The following is a 24,132-nucleotide window of genomic DNA, read 5'->3' on the forward strand; positions in this document are numbered from 1 at the left end:
TATGTACCGGTCTAAATAGTTTTTAATATTAGATAGGCATGATCAGAGGTGGGAGCTTTGAATCTGCATTGATATCTCTGTAAGAATTTACATCACAGGCGAATTCTGTTGGTGCCTCATAATCGACATTTAATGCTGGATTCAATTTAATATTATTATTTTGGTCGTAAAATATTAACTTGTTCATATTGTACATTTTCCTTCATATTTTAAGCATAATATTTTCGAGTGATAACAGTACATAGACAAATATACTTAACCTTTCTATGAGGTCTTTTTTCCCTTTTACGGATGCCTTGCGTTCCAGTAAAAGTGTTTTTAACTGTGTTACAGTCAGACGTCCATATTTTTCATGAGGATCCATTTTATTGCGTTAAACAGGCGATTATTACGTACATGTCCATCCTACATGCTCCTGTCAAAACACAACTTTTTATTTGAATGGTTTTGAAACTTTATCCGACAGTTTCTCGGCCTCAGATACAAAGTTTAATATTTATACAGAGAGTTTAATTATAAAGTTTTGTTAAAAATTGGTTTATAAAATAAAAATATTTTTTTTTTAAGTTATAATATAAATCTCATACTTACTACGAGTTGGTCGAGTTGTCTCAAACTCCATGTAGTGGCGCCATCTACAATTAGCTTTCAGCCGCCTTCCCCATTTGCGAATTTCGGTTTTTTGCGATAGGCCCCCTGATTGTGCTGAAGGAAAGCAGTAGGTAGTTTTATAGCTTCATCTTCATCAAATAGGCAAGGATAGTTGCCAGCAACTAAGAGCCATAATTTTGTTGTTGGCAAAGTATGTTAATGTTTCAGGGCCCACACAAATTTCCCTCGCGAGTCGCGATCCTAACAACTGTATCAAAACCAGGGCTCGGAACCAGTATTGAAATAGGTAGGTACCAATATTAGCATAATCGGAATAGAACAAACCTCGAAATCTCTTGGACAGTCCTGAAATTTGGTATGTATGTAAATAAAAGACCCCTTATTCATGTCCATACCATTTTGACATTTGGAGACCTCGAGCAATCGCAGCCATCTTGGAAAATGTGTACCATCCTGGAGAATTTCGCGTTTTACTCAAAATCTAGGAAAATATGGTTGCAGACAACATTAACGCTTATTAAATTCTACACAAAAAAGTCCTATGAATGAATTGAATGAATTTTTGTGTGGAATTTAATAAGCTTCCTTTTCGCCATACACAATATTCACATAAAACTCATAGATTCTGAGAAAAAACAAAAAAGAAGTATACTTCTCATGATGGTGCCTGATCCTCGTGGTCGCCAGTACTTACTAGTTCTATCTCGCTTCGATATTTTCAATTTAACCAGTTAATTTCGTTTCACGGAAATGGAAGGCTAACGAATTTGGACTAAACCGGTATCTCAATAGAACAGTTACTTATACGGTAACCGCAAATTGGGTGAATAATCGAAACTGGTTTCAAAAATAAAACGATATCCGAGCCCTGATTAAAACATAATTACTGGAAGGTAACTACTGTAACCTCCTAGTCCTAGGTAACTCTGCAGAAACATTCGACCATTGTCCGACCACACAAAATATAGCATTCCCATTACAACCACCAAGGCTCGGAACCGGTTTATAAAATACCGGTAAAAACTGGTTTATTTAGGTTTTCCTCCTAAACTTTTATAAGAACAAGAACGTTTTAAGAACTTTATTGTAACCTAAAAAACCGGATTATTCGACGAAACGGCCGGCCGGCCTGGTGGTGTGCCACGTAAGCATAGATACCGTTACCGACACACGAAGAAACCGGTTTTTATTGCTCTAAACCGGTTAATTCGACAAGACCTGTTCTCATAAAAACCTGTTCTTCGAGCGAAACCGAAATAAAAAAGGTTTTGCGCCAAGTACGTGATAACGGTTTGGAAATTTAACCGGTTTCCGAGCCTTGACAACCACCATGGTTATTTCGGTTTTAATCCGAACTTTCATAAGAATGCGAACATATTAAGATCTTTATTGTAACCTAAATAATCCGGTTTAATCGACGAGCTACGAGACGGCCGGCCGCCCTGGTGGTGTTCCGCGTTAACAAAGAGTACAAAGACACCGACATAGGCACGAACCGGTTTCCATTGTACCAAACCAGTTTATCTGACAAGAACGTTATGGAAATGCTCTCCTAAAAACCGGTTTAAAAATAACAGGATTACGAACGAAACCGAAATTAAAAGGTTTTGTGAATTTTGCGCCAAGTACATGATAACGGTTTGGAAATTTACTATGGCATTTAGTTTCCTTAAACGTACTTACCCATACCCCGGAGTTAACGGAATTCAATAAAAACACGGTGTATAAGTGACAGTACAACCACAATCGTACATAAACATACATACATATATGAAATAATAATAATAAGAACTGGCGGGAGATGGCACAGGATCGAGACAACTGGCGTGTACTCGTGTCGGAGGCCAAGACTCATTTTAGGTCGCTGCGCCATTAAGTAGTAGTAGTAGTAGGTAGTATTAATAATAATTATATTTTTACGCAATTTGATTTAAGTAAGTATATTAACTAACCACTGCTATTGATTATATCTAGAGACTACTCTTCTTCTTTCCATCCTGTTACCCCCAGTTGGGGTGTAGGGCTCGAACCATTTTCTTTCACTGACTCCGCTCCTGGGCAGCTTGGGTAACCTCCTTCCACCCCATCCCCAATACACCCAACTCTTGCTCTAAATTTAGGGCGACTATGCATATGTTTCCGTTTTCTGGGCATCTTCCGGGTCAGGGCTACTTTGGACTTTGGATAGGTTGGTGTCAGGCTTCCTGAGGATATGCCCAGTCCAATGCGCGTTTGGATCTCCTTGTGTACGGGTGCTTGTCCGGTAATTCTCCATAAGTGAGCGTTTGGCCAAAAGATGCGTAGGATTTGCCGTAGCATTTGTTCACAAACACTTGGAGTTTTGTTGTCAGATGTTTGCGAACAAACCAGGTTTCGCACCCGTACACGGCTTTTACATTTGAATTGAAGATCCTTACTTTAGTTCTTCTAGTCAGGGTAGAGGAGTTCCACACTGGTTTAGAGACTATTCTAGTTGTGGTTAAGACAGGATGTTTAGTCACCTGCAATAATTTAATATCGCGAAAAAAAATGTCTGTTTCATACATGTTGGCTGTCTGACCTTGACATTTTCTATGGGAGAGTAATTTTTTTTCGCAATTTCGTGAGTGGTCTCATACTAAATGTTGCTCAATATGACCTATATATTCACTCCGTAAATTATTGCAGGTGACTAAACAGCCTGTATACATCAACCTAGGGAGATTCGATATATATTTTTTAGACCATTATAAAAGTTGTGAGCTTTGTTGAAAATGAAAAGAGTGGACGGCAGTTTTGTTAATAATATTAGCTATGCCGACGATATGGTGCTGCTGAGCCCCTCAATAAACGCATTAAAAGTCTTGCTGGGTATATGTGAGAGATACTCTGTGGCCCACGGGCTCAAATATAATGTCAAGAAGAGTGAGATCTTAGTCTTTAAGTCTGGTACTAAAACGTATTCTATACCACCTATTAACCTAGACGGTTCTCCTCTTCAGACAGTTACAAAATTTAAATATTTGGGCCATTGGGTCACAGACACTCTAAAAGATAATGAGGACCTGGAGAGGGAACGCAGAGCACTATCGGTTAGGGGTAACATGTTGTCACGCAGGCTTGCTCGCTGTTCCCGTGAGGTAAAAATTACATTATTTAAAACCTACTGCCAAAACCTGTACACGTGCAACCTGTGGAGCAACTACACCCAAAAAACCTTTAGTGCTCTGCGTGTCCAGTACAACAACGCTTTCAGAGGTTTATTGGGGCTGCCCTGGCGCTGCAGCGCGTCAGCAATGTTCGCTGAGTGGAGCACAGACGGTTTCCACGCAGTGCTGCGTAAGAGGGTGGCGTCCCTGTGGGACCGCGTGCGGGGCAGCACCAACACTCTCCTGAGGGTGATTGCGGAAAGGGTGGATAGCCCTCATATAACTCACTGGATGACAATGCATGTTAGATCCAATGAGCATTATGTGTTCCACTAACATTAATGTTAACTTTATTTTTAAGATTTTTATTGTTATTTTACTAACACAGTCTTGTAGACAAAAATATGGATATTTGGTGTCTGAATTAAATATTTTCATTTTCATTTTTTTCATTTATAAATTTGCATGGAATTTGCGCTCATCACTCTTATAATAATCAAAAACTCGTATTAGGTCAAACAAAGTGGTATAGCTACAATGAATAAGCAATAAATACCTAGTGTAAAAAGAAATATTTTCCATGAAGTCAATATCCAAGGAGGAAAATGGGAACGTTTGTATGGAGAACCGCTCGTCCACTAGTCTAAAATTATAATAAAACAAAAGTACTATAAACGACGAACTTTATTAATTCTTAAAGTATAATTACACAATATAAACAAATAAATGAATTAGACATAGGTAGATTTAATAATGAAATTTCTATCTTAAGTATCTTAACTAGTGACTGTACAATACTCATACTCATACTCTTTTATTGGTAAAATATACAATACATTAGCTAGTAGGTATAACTTTAACGATAAATATTATATGGAGTAGTTGAATTCAGAGGGCCTACCGCGAACCACGTTCGACGTGTTACCTCTCTGTCGCACTTGTAAATTCGTACGTAAGAGTGACAGGGAGGCAACACGTCGAACGTGGTTCGCGGTAAGCCCTCTGTTATAGGCAAGCCGGCTCAGTTTAGTTTAATTACTCAGTGCATAATAGTGTGAAGTAGGTACTTACCTATATGGTAATTAATATTGGTCACACTTTATCAGGCCTGATATCGGGCTATAACCGCGAAAATCGAAGTTCGTCAATTGCGGGCCTTTTTCTCTGTCACTCTCAATACGTCTTAGTGAGAGTAAAAGAGAAAGATCCTCGCAATTTGCGAATTTCGGTTTCCGCGATAGGCCCCCAGGCCCGACGTCGAGCCCAAGAGTATTTTGAACATTTTTGGATGTGTGCTGATATTCGGTCAAACGGAAACGATTATTAGGGCCGACATCGGGACTGATTTCGGGCCCTATATCGGGAAGAGTGGGTGTAATTGGCGCTTAACGACGAATAATACATGGGTGGAATAAGTGACACTGCGAAGCATGCTTACCACTACAGCCGGCGTAGTCAACATGCTAATCGGTAACGCTCCGTAGCGTAGCGTAGTCATCTCTCTTTATCACTCTTCCATATTAGTGCGACAATGACAGTTGCATTTGGTTCGATATATGGCATGTTGGCTACGCGGGCTGACCTACAGAGGACATCAATGGGTCATATTGCTCCGTTGTGTCCGCGTTAAGCTTTGAGTGTACTGACACTACACATTCAAGAAGTATACTACACATAGAGGTATGGAGATTAAATATATATATACATTTGTTCATTTGGTTCTCTGTACAAGCTTGACCAGCCTCGGTACACCACGTGCAGTGGGGCGACACTCCTTTTGGTCATTCTCGGCTCCGTTCGGCTGAGCATAGCTTCGAGCCATTATTAGGGTTGACACAACGTAAGGTCCCTTCGCGTGCATGACCACAGATAAGATAATTACTTGAATTACCTAAATAGCCGAGAAGGAGAGTGAAATGCATTAGAAAGGGACAGCATGATTCGTCCCTGAATCGCTGTCAAACTTCGGTTTTGTAGGAAGTGTCATTTCTGTACGGTAGGTAGTACTATTATTTTTTATGTGGTCTATGTCTATGTGGTATAGTCGCATACCCATCCTATTTCGCTGCATAACTACGCCCTGTCCTGTAAATTAGCCAAGCACTATGCAGTATGCTTACATGGTAGTTGACGATAGACTATAGAAAAAATATCAAATTGTATTATGACAGTCACTTGGCGCTACAAAACAATCTGTTAGTTACGAATAATGATGATCAGTATCATATCACTTATCCAATTTGTACTCTAATATCCAAACTATCACAAAATATTTATTACAAATTATTGTATTACAAAAGGCACTGCTGGAATTTCACTTTGTAGACTTACGTTCTGTAATATAATACTAACAGGATGATAGGCATCTGACAGTCATTTTTTTCATTCATATTGCTTAATACCATTAAACCTACTTAGCATCCTAGTCCTTACAAAATTAGGTCAATTTTATATATATACTAACTCAACTCTATCATAATAATAAATCTCTGTTGGTTTATAAATTATAATATAAGTATAAATTTGTATAATTTTCAATTTAATATACTCTAAGAAATTGCACCGATGAATTATTGTTAATGGCTTTACATTATAACACCCAAGTATTTTTGTATACAGTGGAGTAGAGCATCTCGAAAGCCGCGCGACTGTTTGGGATTTTAGAGTCCACATGTATTTTATACCATAATAAATGTAAAATTCTTTATTTTTATTACACTACCTACTTATATGACTTCGCTCTAGCACTACTAGTAAAGTCAGCACAAAACTATTATATTATGTATGCAGTGGTGATAAACTAATAGTTTTGCTGTCTGTATCTACTGAGTAAAAACTGTAAAATATTACGATTAAACGCTCGCTGTTGGATTTTTTTGTTTCAACTGTGTGCGAGACGAGTGTCCGCCTGTCCACTAATGGTCAAATTAACTTTGCATTTTTACAGTGTACAATGTATTACACATGTCAATTAAGTTCACATTTTTTGACAAGCGCGACCATCGCTTAGTTAACCCACCAGGCACTTTGCACATACCTAGCCAATGCAATAACAATCAAATATTATTCATTTAATTTAATCATTACATATATTATGATTCTCTTAGGTAAGTAAAGTACCTTATATTACTATTCAACGTTAACAATTTCTTTGTTTTGGTCGACATGTTTAACTGCATAGTTTTCATTTCCCATATTTGAACATGAGAATGCGCTGCGCTAGGCAATTTAAATACTTAACAGGATAGTGCTCAAGCCAAGTTCGGAATAAATTATGTCTTTGTCTACCACTAGTATTTCTAACTGAGCCTACCAGATCTAGCATCTGTGATGGCCCCCCAAAGTTCAATAATGAATTCATCCGTAAACCCGAATTCTTGCAAGTCGCTGTTGTCAATGGCTTCAGCTAACTGCATAGAGTTGGTTTTGCCCTCAGATAAGTCCCACATTTGCGTAGCCAGCTCGGTGTCGTTGATGCCCATGAACGATTCCAACAGAGAGTTTATTTTCTCTATGCCCGCTTTCGATTTCTCGTCATGCTGAAACAGGGGAAAAACATCGCTTTTAAATTATAAGGGTTAGACGTGCCACGTACTTACTTCGGTTTACAAGTTGACAGTTATGTTTACCTATTATTTTTAGTAACCAGAGTAGAAATGAGCCGTTTTCGAGAAAATTCTCCGTTTACTATGGAAGATGGAACATATTCTCAAGTGAAAACATTTCCCAGTATCCCATACAAAACGGAGAGCGTTCTCGAGAACGGCACAACTCTAAATCAGACTTTCAATTTCTTAAAGTATTTAATTATAATTAGTCAAGAGTCGTTCCTGAGACTGGGTATACTTAGTGGGTATAGACTTCTATTTTTATTATATGTTTTAAGTGCATAGGTATATATTTATGTTATTATTTTTAAGGGTTAATAAAGTTCCGTTTGCTTTCTATTCGTTAGTTCGTTAGTTTGGTGTAAACTCCGGGAAATAGCTTTTTTCACGTCAGCAGCTCGAACAAGGTAATTTGCTGCTGAAAAACAGTGAGCAAAATTGCATTTTGTCTCACTGAGTGAGACAAAATAACATTCAAGTGACCTTTATATTCGAATGTCATTTCAACGTGCGGGGCCTAATACAAGTTCGAAGTATTTAGATTCTATTGTCTTTAGTCTCTTTCACGTCATTAGCAAAAAGAAAGAGACAAAAAGTGCATACGTAATTCAACGGTATATTGACGGTTTATAAATTTTATAATAGACCCCCGAAATAAGTCAGACCGCACGAGTCTTCATTCGTAATAATTAATTAATGAAATAAAAGTTTAAAATTTAATAATAAAAACACCATATTTTACGTATTTTATTATACAATCAAAACAATGAACTTATACAAATTTACGCAATTGTTACGCAGTAAATAATTCTACTTAACGACTTTTAACGATCTCTACTATAGTTGACAAATAGTAGTATCCGCAATTCGGACCGTATCATACAAAGTTTTTTTTTAACAAAAAAAAGTTGACGATGGAACTGTCAATTGATGTTCGTTAATTCATTATTTTCGTATAATTTTATTGAATTTTCTTTCGTTTTGTTTTATTGCGGTAATTAAAGTTAATTGTTAGAATACCTTCAGAAAACATGAGTGAAATAGTGATGAAGACGGATTACATTTTTTCAAGTTGTATTTATTTATTGATGGCTGACTGACGTGAAAAATTTTGTGTACTACACGAGATCAAAGTTATTTACATCTCGTGCGCTTTTGAGTCCCTTACTACGCTCAAGATTATAGAATCTTTCGCTTGCACGGGACTCAAAACAAGCACTCGAAGAAATATCAAACTTTGCTCTCTTGTTGTACAAGTAACTATTGTGCATCAAGAGAGGAAAGTTGGTTTTTCTTGCCATTGTTGATTTTGAGTCCCGAGTAAGCGAAAGATTATATAATTGAATTCCAAGTTAGAATCTTGAGCGTAGCGAGGGACTCAAAAACACGAGATGTAAAATAACTGTGCTCTCGTGTGACACATACAACTTTTTACCTCAGTAGTGAGAACATATTAAAGGTTAGAAAAATTTAACATCAAGTAAAGTTAACCACATTTATTTACATTCATGAATGATGCTGAGGTGAAAAAGTGTTTTACGCGATTTTTACTACTTTTTACGCACTTCAGTTCTTGTACAATAAATTTTATCGAAACAGCTTTGGAATTAAACTATTTTTAAAGAAAAAATTACACAACTGTAAAATCATTTTTAAATGAGGTCACTTATTGTTATGAAAATGCATAATATTATGAAAATGTAATACTCGTCATTTCATTGTGATATCGAAGTTTAATAATCATTAATCAGCAGTGTTTTTAGAATCGCGCATGAATTAATCGTTATATGTATATGACTCACCTCATTTTCAATAGTGGCCTGACCGTTTGCCTTAAATCTAAGTGTTTCCTTGCCGGAACCATAATTTTGTTTCTTTCCTGCCCTGGCACTACTCGTCTTTGGTCCAATGCTGTTAAAACCACTCTTTAGCGGCTCCACAAGTCGTATAGTAAATGTCGTGCCTTTAGGGATATCTTTTAATGTTTTTGCTACTTCGTAATGTCTCTTGCCCACCATATTTAATCCATCTAGTTTTTCAATGTGGTCACCGACCTAAAATGCGAGAACGACATTAAGGTATAGGTACATACATAATGATGTAAAATAAGTCTAATTCCCTAAGCGTTTTTAAGGATATTAAACAAGGAAAATATTACTAAATAATAGCTTTTGTTCTCCTGTTAGAGTAGGAATCGAATAGTGACTACTTAGTTGCTACAACTTTGTCAGAGAGTTATGCATATATTTTCTAAAAATAAGTTAACACTTAAAACCTCACCTCTATATGCGGTATTCTCGAAACTATAGAACCTTCTTTCATTCTCTTGATAAACGCGTATCCGGCACCGTTGTCCGTAATAGTTAGGCCAAGAGCATCCTCTGTCTTGACAATTTCTATTTCTTTGGGACGACCTTTTCTATGCGCAAATATAAAATCTTCTAATCCGATTTGTCCCCCTAGGAGCTTCTTCATGTCTACTTTATGCGTGTTCAATGTGCAGAACAGGATCTGAAAATCGAAAAAAAAAAAGTTTTTTTTTTTACATTTTGAAAACAATGATTTGCGAATTTTTGCCCCTATTTGAATACCGTAAAGCAATTGATCATAATACATGGTTGATATATGATGAGTTGGAGTCATAAGCTTTCAAATCATAGATAGGTACCGTTTTTTTATTCTGTTCCACTCAAATGGAAGGCCTTAATAATACTAATTCCCCTGCTCCAGATTCCTAATTCGTGACTAAGGCCGATCAATTGTCCGCCTTGATAGTTCCGTGATTCGTAAATCCATCTCGATTAATAGGTATAAACAGTAGTTGTGCTAGTTTCATTCTGTATTCTATACTTTTAGTGGTCTTGGTCTGTCTAATCTAAAATTGTAGTTTTAACTAGGTATTAAAATATTATTGTACACTGTTTTAGGTAACGTTTAGGTACGTACATACGTTAATAAAATAACTGTGTAAATATGAACTCGCTACCAAATGCAATATGCGTAGGGACGCATTGTTTTATTTTTAGAGCTGATGCACTTTCCAATTCAGTTATTGACAATAGTCGAAACTTATTCGTCGATTAAGTAGGAGCAAACACGCAATGCTATTGCTAAAAATCAACAAGTATCTTATCTAGTTACAAATACAAGGCAACTCTGATTATCACTCATTCATATTTTTACTATTCCTCATTAACATGGAGTTTAAACACAACCTCGTACAACTCCTGTTTCAATACTTCACCCTATATATGACGTGTTTATCTCGAACTGTGTTTTCGTGTTCATTGTTTTAGTGACAATGTGCTGTAACCTTTGGTTTACCTTGACATAAAACTCTTTTGTTCAATTCAAACAGAGCAGTTTACACTCAAATGAAATTGTTATTATCCAATTTGCGTTTCATAAACTGGCATGCACTAGTTTTGGATTGTAGTAACAACTCTTTCCGTCGGTGACAATAATTCACAGGAACCTTTAATCATCACTTTACCTAGTACAGCTGCGTTTTCGTATTGTTTGCATGGCCTATGTAATTATCGAGGCATACATCTATCATCACGTTCCTTTAGGTTCCAAGCTACGAGTAAGCCAAGCCAACCAACCAAACTAAAATAAATTTAACTTTTGGCAATCTCCAAGACAATGTTGTACAATTAGTATGTGCATATTAGTGTTGCGATATGGTTATGGTGGTTAGATCTATGGCCTATAGTCACCAGGTCCTTGACCCCCAACACCCGCATATACTGGGTCATCACACCACTCGCATTTAGCGCTTGGCGTTGGAGCGTGTCAGCCGTCAGTCACTTAGCTCGCGCATATCATACGGCAGAAACTGCGTCCGCGCCCCTGGGCCGATCCACTTCCTGGCTCAGCCATGCGTGCTTCCGCATAGCCAGTGACATTTTACTCACTTGTCTGCATATGAACACTATAGCATTTCCCATCATGTCTCATATGGCTTCTATGCATTAGATTTAATCAAAGATATATGTGCCTCGAAAAATTAAATATTTAAAAATTATGGTCTAATACGAGTAGATGGCGACACCGTTTGATATTTGCCACATATGAAAATACATACGTGAAAGAACATGGGTCAAATAGCCATACGTCATTCTAACCATTTTAGTCCTGATCCTATGTCGAAAAATGGCAGTAAATTTAGTTGACTACAGAATTTACTTTGGCAATACGCCTCTATTACCTCTATACTCAATTCTCTTTGATTTAATCCACGGGTACGTGGGTACGTGGTACTTTATCACTTACGGACTGTGTTCATTTCTTTTATCTTTAAGCGCAGAACAAACCTTGACAATTACGTCACGCCTTCAGTATTTTCACGAGCCGTGAAATATCAAGAAATAAGAGCCTGGCATTTTCTCGGTTGACCTTTGCGACACGACTGTGCGCGTACAACTCAGGGTCACCTACCTACATATTGATAAACTACGAGTAGAAAGGTAACTCTAAATATTCACTGTTAATAGGATTTGCTTCACCAAAGGTTTTTCTGACTTATTTCTAAACGGCAATTACCTAATCTAACTACAGAACTACTGACAGTCAATGCAAGCGTGCCGTCATGCCGTGCATGAATACTGAGTCATTACTGACAGTGCGATCATATTTATCAAACCTTCATTTATCATTGAACCGATTGTGTAAATTGTGTTCGCTTTAATATAAAGTTGACAATGCAATGCCAATGCAATTTATGCAAGATGCTAGATATGAATTTGCAAAAAAATATGTCAGCGATGAACATCTGCTATCGAAATCGATTATACAATATACAATGCAGATTTCTGATGCTAATTGTTACATAAATCTGTGTTAAAAGCGTTTAAGTAGTATAAGCACAACGCACACAGGGAGGGGGCAGCATTTTTCTTCCGTAAGCCGTGCTCCTAAGGTGAAATATGATGGTAATACGATCGACGATTTTTGGTACACTGGTACTTTAGACCAAAACATTTAATTTTTCTACTGGTTCCTAAAAAAGGGGGGGAGTTATTACGTCATCAAATTTTTGTATAGGATTTGAATTTTTTTTTCTGAATCTATCGTGTGGGGTATCAAATGAAAGAGCGTTATGAGACAATTATAGAAATATACTACACTCTTACCTTTTAGCCACCTGTTTTCCAAAAATCTAAACAATATTTTCGAAACATGCCAAATTTGGGCTCCCCCAGGTGAGATGTGGTTAGATGATTTTTTCCAAAACACACTCCAAACGTCTTGTCATATCCCCATACATCAAACGAATCCGGATTTATAGGAACTAGTGGAAAAATTAAATGTTTTGGTATAAAGTACCTGTGTTCCAAAAAGCGTCAATGTAGATATGTATGCGACAAAGTAAGCTTTTTTCCGTTGTAGCACATCACTAGTGCCACAATACGATGATATGAAATGCCCTTTTCAATCTTGGCGATAGCACTACCTTGTTCTAGGACACGTATTAAATATATGTCAACCAAAGCATTTTGCATCTGGGGGATGTTAACCCTATTGTAGTGCATAAACTAATCCACTTCCATCCACAACAAAAGCGCTCACTTGATCTATGTTTAAAAATTAAGGATGTCGCAATAGAAAAAGTAAATAATTTTATACTACTAGGGATAACAATGTTAAAATACATGGTTTGGAAGGAACATGTCTACGTATTAAAACTTTCCCGATTTACTACACAACAACTTTAAAATTCACAGACGACCGGTTTGGCCTAGTGGGTAGTGACCCTGCCTACGAAGCTGATGGTCCCGGGTTCAAATCCAGGTAAGGGCATTTATTCGTGTGATGAGCATGGATATTTGTTCCTGAGTCATGGATGTTTTCTATGTATTTAAGTATTTATAAATATATATATATATATATATATATATATATATATATCGTTATCGTCGATATATGTATATCGTTGTCTAAGTACCCTCAACACAAGCCTTATAGAGCTTACTGTGGGACTTAGCCAATTTGTGTAATAATGTCCTATAATATTTATTTATTTATTTAAAATACGGTATTATTATGTGGGGTAACAGTACTGATGCGCACGATATATACTCGTTCTTCTTCTTCAACCTAGCGTTTTCCCGGCCTAGCGCCAGGGTCCGCTATCCGCTATGCAAAAAAAAATTGCCTCCGCATCTTATTACACGTTCGTCCACGTGGAAGTTGCAGACCCCAATTTTCTGGACACGGCATATTAACCCTCCCATGCCTTTTCATTCACAAGCTATGCATTTTTGCCCGTAAAAAAAAAATCCACCTCTATTAAATAAATCAAAGTAAACGATTCCCACATACACTTGTTCTGTCAGAATATAATATGCAATTGTCCAAAAATTGCCTATACTATACTGCAGCAAAATGCTATAATTACCAGTTTACCACGCACTCCTCATAAAAAGCGACCGAAAATGAAACTACATTCATGAAACAGTAAGAATCGTTCATAGTACAAATGCTATTATACAGTAATAGAAGAGTTTCTACAAGACAAATGAATACAATTTTATTAATTTGTCTTCTAGGAAAACCTGATTTAATATAATTAGGAATAATTGATAAGGATAAAAATGTACTTATCATAAGGATGTAAAATCACTAATAGTATTAGCTAGTCTATCATCCTAAACTAAGTCCCACGGTACTCAACGGTGAAGAGACTAAAGAAAATATGCAACTTTCTTTGTTTTATTGACACTAAGATTGTTTCCCGCCTACTACAGACATTTAGACAGGTGTGAATGGCTCACTCCAGTTAAACGGACCATGCCATGCCTATACGCAGCTTGTATTATTTTTACCTAATCCCCGCTGTAATGAGATTTGTTATCGAAGCCTCATAACGTTTCATGCAACATCCTTTTAAACGTTAATAGGTATGATTTTTTATCATGGATAGGTATAATATGTATATGTTAATGTACACTGTTATTTTGGACCAATAGCCGAAAAAAGCGGCCAAGTCCGAGTAGGATTCGCCCATGAAGGGTTTCGTACCATTTATGACGTATTAAAAAAAACTACTAACTAGATCTCGTTCAAACCAATTTTCGGTGGAAGTTTGCATGGTAATGTATATCATTTTTTTTTTAGTTTTATCATTCTGTTATTTTAAAAGTTAAAAAATGATATTAGAAACCTCAATATCATTTTTGAAGACCTAATTATCCATAGATACCCCACACGTGTGGGTTTGATGAAATTTTTTTTCTTGATTATCAGTTCTAAGTATGTAACGTGACAACGTCAAAGAAAATACTGATGGAATGGTTTCATTTTTCAAAAGAAAATTTTAGTTTTATTTGTTTGATAGATATTTTGTATGGATATAGAGAAGGAGGTAAATGGAAATCACAATTGAATTGATCAAGTTACATTTATTTGTACGCATAAATACAATTGCTGCCGAACGCGGAGGCCGATTGTGCCTCTTTGTCGCTCGTTGCGCGCTCTCGCTTGCACTTCAAGCCTTAAATGGAACGCCTCAGAGCGAGGTGACATAAACGGACATGACGAATCTATAAGGGTTCCGTTTTTTGCCTTTTGGCTACGCAACCCTAAAAAGATTTTTCTTCGAAGATAGTGTAAGTCTATAAGCATAAAAATAACTGAAGTGCCTAATTTTCTCTTAACTGAATAGTCGAAGAGCCCTATCACTTCTACCGTGTACTGACCGAGTCAGTACACGGTACCGGTTCTGCCTACTTAAGTATATTGTCAGATTAGTATGATAAGGCCTAATAATGCATTTATTACTTTTATTAGCGATATCAACTTACGACTTACGTACGCAATTTCATTATTATGCTGTAGTTAGCAGGCCCGATAGGGACTTTACCTTAAAGTTCCTATTCCAGTTATATCACTGTTATTACCAGTTTATATAATGGCCTATAGTTAATTAAGTCCCCTGATTCTAGTTACATTATAAAACTGTGCGTTACCTACTTACTAGTTACCCATAGCTTTAGAATTTAGCTGTACATGCTAAACAGCCTACAGTGAGTGAGGTCTCGTCACATCAATATTTTATCTTTGCCCGCGTCAACCAACAGTACAGTCAGCATCAAAAGTCGCGGATCAAATAACGTTTCATAAGTATCTACCATTCTGTAACAGCTTAACAAAAAGTGATGTCTTTAATATAGAACAATTAAGACTGTAAAAGACTTTTTGAGCGCGAATTTTAGAAATTTATCTATATTTGTAAAAGTTATTCGGAATATCAGATACTTTTGGCGCGTTGTTTCATCTGCAACTTTTGATGCTGACTGTACCACCATTACATACTCGTATGACGACTTCTTTTGTTTCGCTAACTAGGTCTCTTCAGACATTAGAGTAGGTATTACTTTAGTGATTTACATTAGTCATATTTACTCACTTTCCTTTTCAGTCGTCGTCGCTTTATAAGCAACTTTATCCTGTCCACTTTAACAGGAAATACGCTATTATAAGTTGTTGAACTCGTTAACACTTTGACCCGTTCGCTTTTGTGTCTAATGGGTGATAGAAAACGAACGTGTTATGTAAGGCATTACGTGACTAGCTCCACTGATAGGATGATCAAATATCACGTCACGTGCTCCTAAAACTCCTTGTTGACATTCTTTAGGTAATTAGTTTTTTCTGATTTACTGCACTATCAAGAAATTAAAAACAATTGTGTTGTGAATACCAGATGTAAGCATGACTCTTTGTGCATAGCAGTAGTAAACATGATATTGATATCGCTTTCGATTGGATAAATAAGTCCTTGCATTAGTTCGTCACTTTAATAGGTAAACTAAGTAGTAAAGTATTTAGTTCGTATAGGTCCAATATCACCTACTCTATAGTCCATACTAATATTGTCAAATTTGTGAATGAGTTCGTCTTCTATCAAACCACTGAATCAATTTATATAAAATTCCGTATCAGTAATAATTTGTGTTCCGCAGAAGGACTTAGCAATCTTATAAATTATTTTAGAAATCATCCCATAGGAAGAAAAATAAGGAAAAACACTGAAGATAGTTGAATATGTTTATGACAGCAACAATTATGACACTGATTTGAACTTTGTCAATTTTTACACATTATAACTTATAGAAACGGGACTTAATCGCGTTTTCGCGTATTGTGTCGACAGAATAGCGTTGAAAAAACCCGGAAAAATTTCCAAACGGCTCGTTTTTTTCAAGTTTCTTTCGAAAACAACAATGGAAATATCAGTTACAATACTTCCGAAAGAAACGAATAAAGCCAAAAAAAAACAAGTTTTTTTTACTTCTGTATTTTTCAATATGTTGCAAGTCTTATGTGTTAGCATTGTGTATGAAGTATTTATTTTTTCTGATTAAAACAGGAAAAAAAAACGAAGTTTGGTAATATTCCCAAAAATAACATTTGTTTTTTTCCGGAAATTTCATCCCTACGACAGAGTAACATCCCTAGTGCGCAAATCATTCAATTTGATAAACAAGACCAAGTGCGGGTAGTTCGAAAAACTCGCGCGGCTAGATGATGTTAATGTCAACTTTAGTTAATCTTTTCCGAAACCACGAAGACAACGCCATCCTCGAAACGTCGGAGGTCAATTTAAAACTTAATACACGATAAAGTCCCGTTTCTTTCTATAAGTTAATAACGAGCCACAATCATAATTTCCAGGCATTAACTAGTATCTACCTACCTAATATAAATAAACGGTAGCAACAAAACAACAATCAGGAATGTTAATTTAAATATAGATGTGTTGCAAGACTTGCAAGTTTAATGTTTGCCAAATGAGATTTATCAGTCGATAAAAGTAATATACTTATAAGTTAGATCATAGGTTTATATCTAATCAGATTTAATTATTTGTTATTTTTAGTACTGGAACTATAATATAATTAAATAAATATTATAGGACATAATTTATCACACAAATTGATTTAAGTCCCACAGTAAGCTCTAAAGTATGTGCTGAGGGTACTTAGACATCATCATCATTGGCCACAGCATCTTGACAGATGATTGTTGCAGCGACAGGTTATTAATAAGAAGAAGAAGAGGTCCGTGTGCCGTCGGAGATCGGAGGTGCGGCACATCTTTTCCTGTGACTGTAAAGCCCAATCGCAGCACGGCACTTTCTGCCACAAAGATCGCAGGTGAAGCGCGAATCTGTTGATGGTTCCTGTGCAGTCCGAAGTCTTTTCTGCTTTAAATCATCGAGCCAGACTTCATCATGCTTCGCTATGCCGTCATGTAGAAGGTAACGCATTCCCCTCTTTTAAGGGCTTCCGTTTCCCAGGTGTTCGGGTCGATGCCGAAGGACAACATGTCCCGCTTGCAGGAATCCTTAAAGCGAAGCATTGAGCGTCCGACTGGTCTTTTGGCGTATGCAATTTCACTCAACATCACTGCCCGGGGAAGTCTATCTGGGTCCATACGTAGAACATGGCCTAGCCACCGCAACCTTCGCTGTTTTAGAGTGGCAGTGATGCTGCAACAGTCGACAAGGTCGAGAATCCTTCCGTTTGTCATACGATCCTTCCAAGTGACTCCGAGAATCGTACGTAGGCAGCGCGTGTGGAAGGCATTTAAGCGACGCTCTTGTTTGGAGTAGGTTGTTCACGTTTCAGATGCGTACAGGAGGATGCTTAGGACGCATATTTTGTAAACAAGAATCTTGGTAGAGAGTTTCAGCTTGTTGTTATTCCAGACTCGAGCCTGAAGCTTTCCAAAGTTGGCCGCAGCTCTACCTATCCGTGTATCAATCACTCGATCATTGCACAACTTGCTGGTGGTAGTCGATCCAAGATAACAAAAGTTCTCGACCACTTCAAGAGTATCATCACGAAGCATGATACTGGGTATATGATCCGTGCCTTGAGCGAGAACGACGGTCTTATTACTGTTCACAGTCATTCCAAAAAAGTTGACAGGTGCTGTTAAATTTTGTTAGCAGTTCTTGGAGCCCATACTCTGTGTTAGCGACCAAAGCAGAATCATCTGCATATAGGAGCTCTCTGGCCAGCAGGTGGCATCTGTTTTTCTTTACTTAGACAACGTTATACATAATTTATAAATACTTAAATACATAGAAAACACCCATGACTCAGGAACAAATATCCGTGCTCATCACACGAATAAATACCTTTACCAGTATTCAAACCCGGGATCATGGGATTCATAGGCAGGGTCAAGGGTTTAGGTACCCACTATAGTTCAATTTTTTTTTAGCATTAAGAAGAAGGTAAGCAATCTTACGTGTCTTTATTAAAAAAACACTTTTGAATTATAAGTCACAGCAAATATGTAACAATTATACATCATATTCCTACGATTATATTCATTCTTTTGTTTTTCAATAAAAAGACACGTCAATATTGTTCACTTTTTTCTAATGGTAAAAAAACGTGAGAGTCAGAATGGCGGGTGTACCTAAATAAAATTAAATGAAAACCATACCATATTTTTGTACCTAATTTGTACTAATTAGTACCTCCTTTAAAAAAAATTGTACCTCACGGTACTTAAAGTTATCACCAAAAAACAGGTCACCCGCCATCCTGAGTCAGGATGACGGGTGACCTGTTTTATCCTGACAGTCAGAATGGCGGGTGTACTTTATTACGCTATGTTCCCGTGGTTATTGATAAATTCTATAAAAGCCAAATTTTTGTACCTTTTTTGTACCTTCATATTCAATTATAATACGAGTCATTTTATTTTTGGTTTCCAAGTTTTACCCATTTTATATTTTGCTTGCTATTACAATTTTGCAGGCGTTATAGTTTTTAAATTCTTGTTTTTAAATTTGTTTAATTAATATGAAGGTACAAAAATTTGGCTTTTATAGAATTTATCAATAACCACGGGAACATAGCGTAATAAAGTACAACCCGCCATTCTGACTGTCAGGATGGCGGGTGACCTGTTTTTTGATCATAACTTTACGTACCGTGAGGTACAAATTTTTTTAAACGAGGTACTAAATAGTACAAATTAGGTACAAAAATATGGTATGCTATATAGTATGGTATGGTCTGGTATGGTATGTATTGAGGTGTGCAATAAAGTATATTTGTATTGTATTGTATTGTATGCTTTTCATTTGATTTTATTTAGGTACACCCGCCATTCTGACTCTCACAAAAAAAAACGACTAAGCCAGACAGGTCGTCATACTAGTCATATAGGATGATAGAGGTGTTAGTAATCACGAATCTCCTCCGACACCGACCGAAATCCTAAAACTAGATGATGCTTATTGGTCACTGTACCTACAGTGTGCGTCTAAGCAGTCTCCGTAGCCTATGTACGCCTGCAACTCCAGAGCTATAACATTTAAATTAACAAATTAATTAAAATTTAATTTGTTATAGAGTTATTTATTTATTTGTTTTTCAACCGATTACAAGTTTAATGATTTTTAATAGAATAAACCTAATATATCTATTTACGATATAGTTCTAATCTTCTAATCATAAAACAGCGTCCGCGTTAGAAATAAACTGATCACATTAATGAATAAAGAATGTTCAGATTAGCAAATAAGGAATATAAATAGATAAATCACAGCTGATAAGATTATCGATTTCAATTGATATTTTCGCACAGTACATCATTATTGCTCTAGAAAACTCCATTCATGAGTAGTGGTAAAATATAACTTTTGCTTCAAAATAAAAATAACTTAAGTTTACCTAAAGGGCGAAAATAGATAGGTACCCAACTGGCCAATCATGTGCTGCTCTCCAGCAATCCCACATTGCGTTTTGGCATTTATTATGAGTTATATGAGGATTTAGTACACAATTGGTACTAAATTTGTACTTAGGTGGTAATTAGGTACTTACTTCGAATATTTGTGCCCGCGGCCGGCAAAACGTCCCACTTTGTCGCTTGCCATAAGAACGAGATTTGTTTGTATCTTTTTGTCAAATAACCTGACAAGGCGTACTTACAGGAAGCGACAAAGTGGGACGTTTTGCCGGCCGCGGTCACATTTGTTTTGTACCTCTATAGTTTGGTTTGGGAGTACAAGCCAAACTAGTGAAGTGAGGCCGTGAAACTAGTGAATTTCAACATAGAAGCTCCAACTTTTCCAGCAAATAAGAGGCTGGAATATTTTGTACTCATGATTTTATTCCCAAATTAGTAAATTTAATCTAGTTTAATACCTCATAGTTACCAGTAAACTTGTAAATAAAGCCAAGTCGACTAACTATAGAGGTATAATTTTATTCAAGTACAAATTCAGTACCGATTGTGTACTTTAGTGAGGCTTTATCCTCATATAATAAAAAAAACCGGCCAAGAGCATGTCGGGCCACGCTCAGTGTAGGGTTCCGTAGTTACTCTTCCGTCATTATAAGCTAAACTGGAGCTTAAAGTATAGTAAATTGTTAACCAAGGGATGAAACGGTACCTTTCACGCGAGTTAAACAAATAGGCAAATTTGCATAATCAGTATCTAATTAAAGTAAGTCTTTTTACTATGGGAGAAACTTTTTGCGATAACTCAAAAACAGCTAAACTGATCATGTCCGCTATAGTTTTCATTTAATGTCTTTCTTAAGTTCTACTTCCACGATTTTTTTCATATTTTTTGGACCTATGGTTCAAAAGTTAGAGGGGGGGACACATTTTTTTTCTCTTTCGGAGCGATTATCTCCGAATATATTCACTAAATCAAAAAATGTTTGTTGAAGACCCCTATTAGTTTTGAAAGACCTTTCCAACGATACCCCACACTGTAGGGTTGAAGCAAAAAAAAAATCACCCCACTTTACGTGTAGGGGAGGTACCCTCAAAAAAATTAAATTTTTATATTTTATTGTACGACTTTGTCGGCTTTATTGATTTATATATCCATGCCGAATTTCAGCTTTCTAGCACTAACGACCACGGAGCAAAGCCTCGGACAGACGACAGACAGACAGACAGACGGACATGGCGAAACTATAAGGGTTCCTAGTTGACTACGGAATCCTAAAAAATGCCAAAACGCAATGTGCTGAAGAGCATGCCAGTTCGGGATTCATGCAGAACTACGCTGTTGTTTTGTTATAAGTAATTAAATTTATCTTCAGAGTTCAGATATAAAACAATACATCGATCCATACCACCATACAGGTCCATTTGGTTTATACTTTACCTAGGTATTTACCTACTTCACACACGCTAGCATAACGCATTTTCTCTCCTTATTTGGCGAGACGAAACCTAATGTTACATTTTTTGTTATCATGCTGAACCCTTTCTATCTAATGTTATGTACTTTAGAGCTATGCCACAGTCATCTTTAAGTAAATCACAGAGTTCTCAAATCCTAGAGTAGAATAAACTCCCAAACTCCTGTCGCCAACCACCAACGTACTCGTAACATAATTAACCACGGTGGACGATAGTAGGGAAACCAGGGAAGGCGGCCGACGTTGGGAGACGTTACCAGACGACGTTCAATATTTTTAGGAGCCTAATAGCTAACGAATGAATCAATAGAAGTAAAAATAATGAATCCATTGACATTATACGAGTAGCTAACGCAAAGCCTACACACATGCTAAGTGTAACATCGAGTTAGTGACGCATCGCTATGTAAATTATTTTCTTATCATTCACCTTGTGATTACCTCATGTTCCGTGTAGGTAACATAAGGCGAAGCATCAGCCAAGCTCGTATTCCACTATGAACCTATTAGGAATACGTCGAATGCGACATGCGACTCATCAGATCGGGTGTTTTTTATACCTATGTATATTCCTACTAACTCTACCTACTGATGCAATCACTGTTTGATTGTTAGTCACTCACGAACCTATATACGCTGTGAATGTAGATAGGCATTCCAATGGTCCAATGCAGTTTTGCCGCGAAAACAAATAGGTAAATGATCTTTACATTTAAACACTACGCACTTTTTTTTAGCTCGGAAAAGATTACTTTAGGGAAACAATGTACAGTGAGCATCAATAGTAGCGGATGAAACAAAAGTATCTGATATTCCGGATAACTTTTCCAAATAAAGATAATTCTCTAAAATTTACTTTCAAAAGTGTATCTTTTACAGTCTAAATTGTTCTACATATAGAAACATCAACTTTTGTTAAGCTGTTACAGAATGGTAGATATTTACTTTTGAAACCTTGCTCGATCCGCTACTTTTGATGCTGACTGTACGTATTTTATTTCAATGAGAATAATGAGATAAATACATACATATTTTCCTAATGAAACAAGAAAGGAACTTGTTTCCTTTTTTGTTTTTCCTTACTTCATAGTTTCCCCGTTATCAAAATAAGCCGAGCCGACCACTTAGAGAACTTGGCCGACACGCTTTAATGAGAAAGTTATTATGTATGTGGTAGGTTAGGTACCTATTCCATTACAGACGCGACAAGAAAATAAGGTTCTAGTTCGACGAAGGAACAAGATCTGGATAAACAGGTTCATGGTAATTATTTATCAATTCGAAGCCTGACGAGAAAAACAAAAAAAGGCTTACATCTTCTGCTGGAAAGTCGTAGCATTCAGCAATTTTCTGGTATAATTCTTTGACATTAGAAAACCCAGAAATAAGTCCAAGGGGGCTGCCATGGGCTTGCTGGCAGTGGAAGACCAGCTGCGACTTCTGAGCACCATTGTTGTTGTCGACTCCATTAGCAGGAGGTACTTCCTCTGCCGGCACGGGCGGCAGCGGGGGCGCCGTGTATTTTGGCGCTTTCTTCTTGAACAACGACATCGTAATATTTGTAATCGAGCACTAAGTAACGGTTGTTAAAGTTTCTTTAAAACGATAGCGGTCAGACACACATTCTACACCTGAGTTTTAATCACTAGTCTCTTATCTCGGTAGAACTTTAAAATATCGCGTCATTGCACGAGATAAGGTATCGCCCAATGGCGATAATTATTGGATAAGATTGTGGAGCGTTCCGTAGTTGGGGGAAAGCCCATTGGACAACGGTGCGGAAGGAGCTCTCGCCGCGGCGCGCGAACCTGTACTGAAGCGAGGCCGAGGCGAGGAGCCACGCGCGCGCGACCCACCTCTGCGCCGCGGCACAATCACAACTCGCGGCCGATGCGGCATTCCCGTTGTCGGTCACTCAACATTAACTAGAACTATTTACAAGCTAAGCCTGTGTTGAAACTCAGTTGGTATTTATATATATGCGTTACAACTCGTGGGATTCTATTCAATGGTAGTAATTAGTAACGTTTTGAATGACATCAAGGTAGATAGAGCGTAATAATAATTGAGCGATTGTTACTCTTAGTCTTGACTTAGTCGAATCGAGAGTGCATAATATATAAAAACTATAGCAATACTTACCTATTGCATTATTCATCGTCAAATAATTACGAGTCTGCTCAAAGGTTTTTCCTTATGTAGTTCACTCTCATTCTTCACTGCCAAAGATTCATTGATTGTATGATATGATAAGAAAACTTGTAAAGTCAAATTCGTGCTTCTAACGGGGGATTACAACTGTCAAGCTTTTATAGATGGCGCCAACATAGGCTAGGTATAACTAATGTACTTAGATGACGCTGTAAGGCTACAACTATAGTACGTATGGCGCCATCTTCATCGTGTCAAGGCCACACACACCGTACAATCAATCTTTGCTTAATACTAGTAAAATGAGTGAAAGCAGATTTAATTGATTTCCCCAGTTTTCATCTATAGCACAGTCGGATTAGGATCAACCTCGAAATCCCTGGAACAGTCATGAAATTTGGTATGTATATTATAAATTAAAGGCCCCTTTTTCATGCCCAC

General features: G+C 37.0%; 1 protein-coding gene across 1 annotated transcript; it reads right to left on the bottom strand.

The window, feature by feature from the left end:
* Positions 1–4,409: 4,409 nt before the first annotated feature.
* On the bottom strand, positions 4,410–23,353 carry LOC133533591 (PDZ domain-containing protein GIPC1-like). Its single transcript, XM_061872592.1, has 4 exons — positions 22,855–23,353; positions 9,629–9,859; positions 9,151–9,402; positions 4,410–7,279 (listed from the first exon to the last, which is right to left on the bottom strand). The coding sequence occupies exons 1-4, from the start codon at positions 23,089–23,091 to the stop codon at positions 7,040–7,042; spliced, it is 960 nt and encodes a 319-aa protein (XP_061728576.1). The 5' UTR covers positions 23,092–23,353; the 3' UTR covers positions 4,410–7,039.
* Positions 23,354–24,132: the final 779 nt, after the last annotated feature.

This window comes from Cydia pomonella, unplaced genomic scaffold, assembly GCF_033807575.1.
Source record: "Cydia pomonella isolate Wapato2018A unplaced genomic scaffold, ilCydPomo1 PGA_scaffold_183, whole genome shotgun sequence".
Classification (NCBI taxonomy): domain Eukaryota; kingdom Metazoa; phylum Arthropoda; class Insecta; order Lepidoptera; family Tortricidae; genus Cydia; species Cydia pomonella.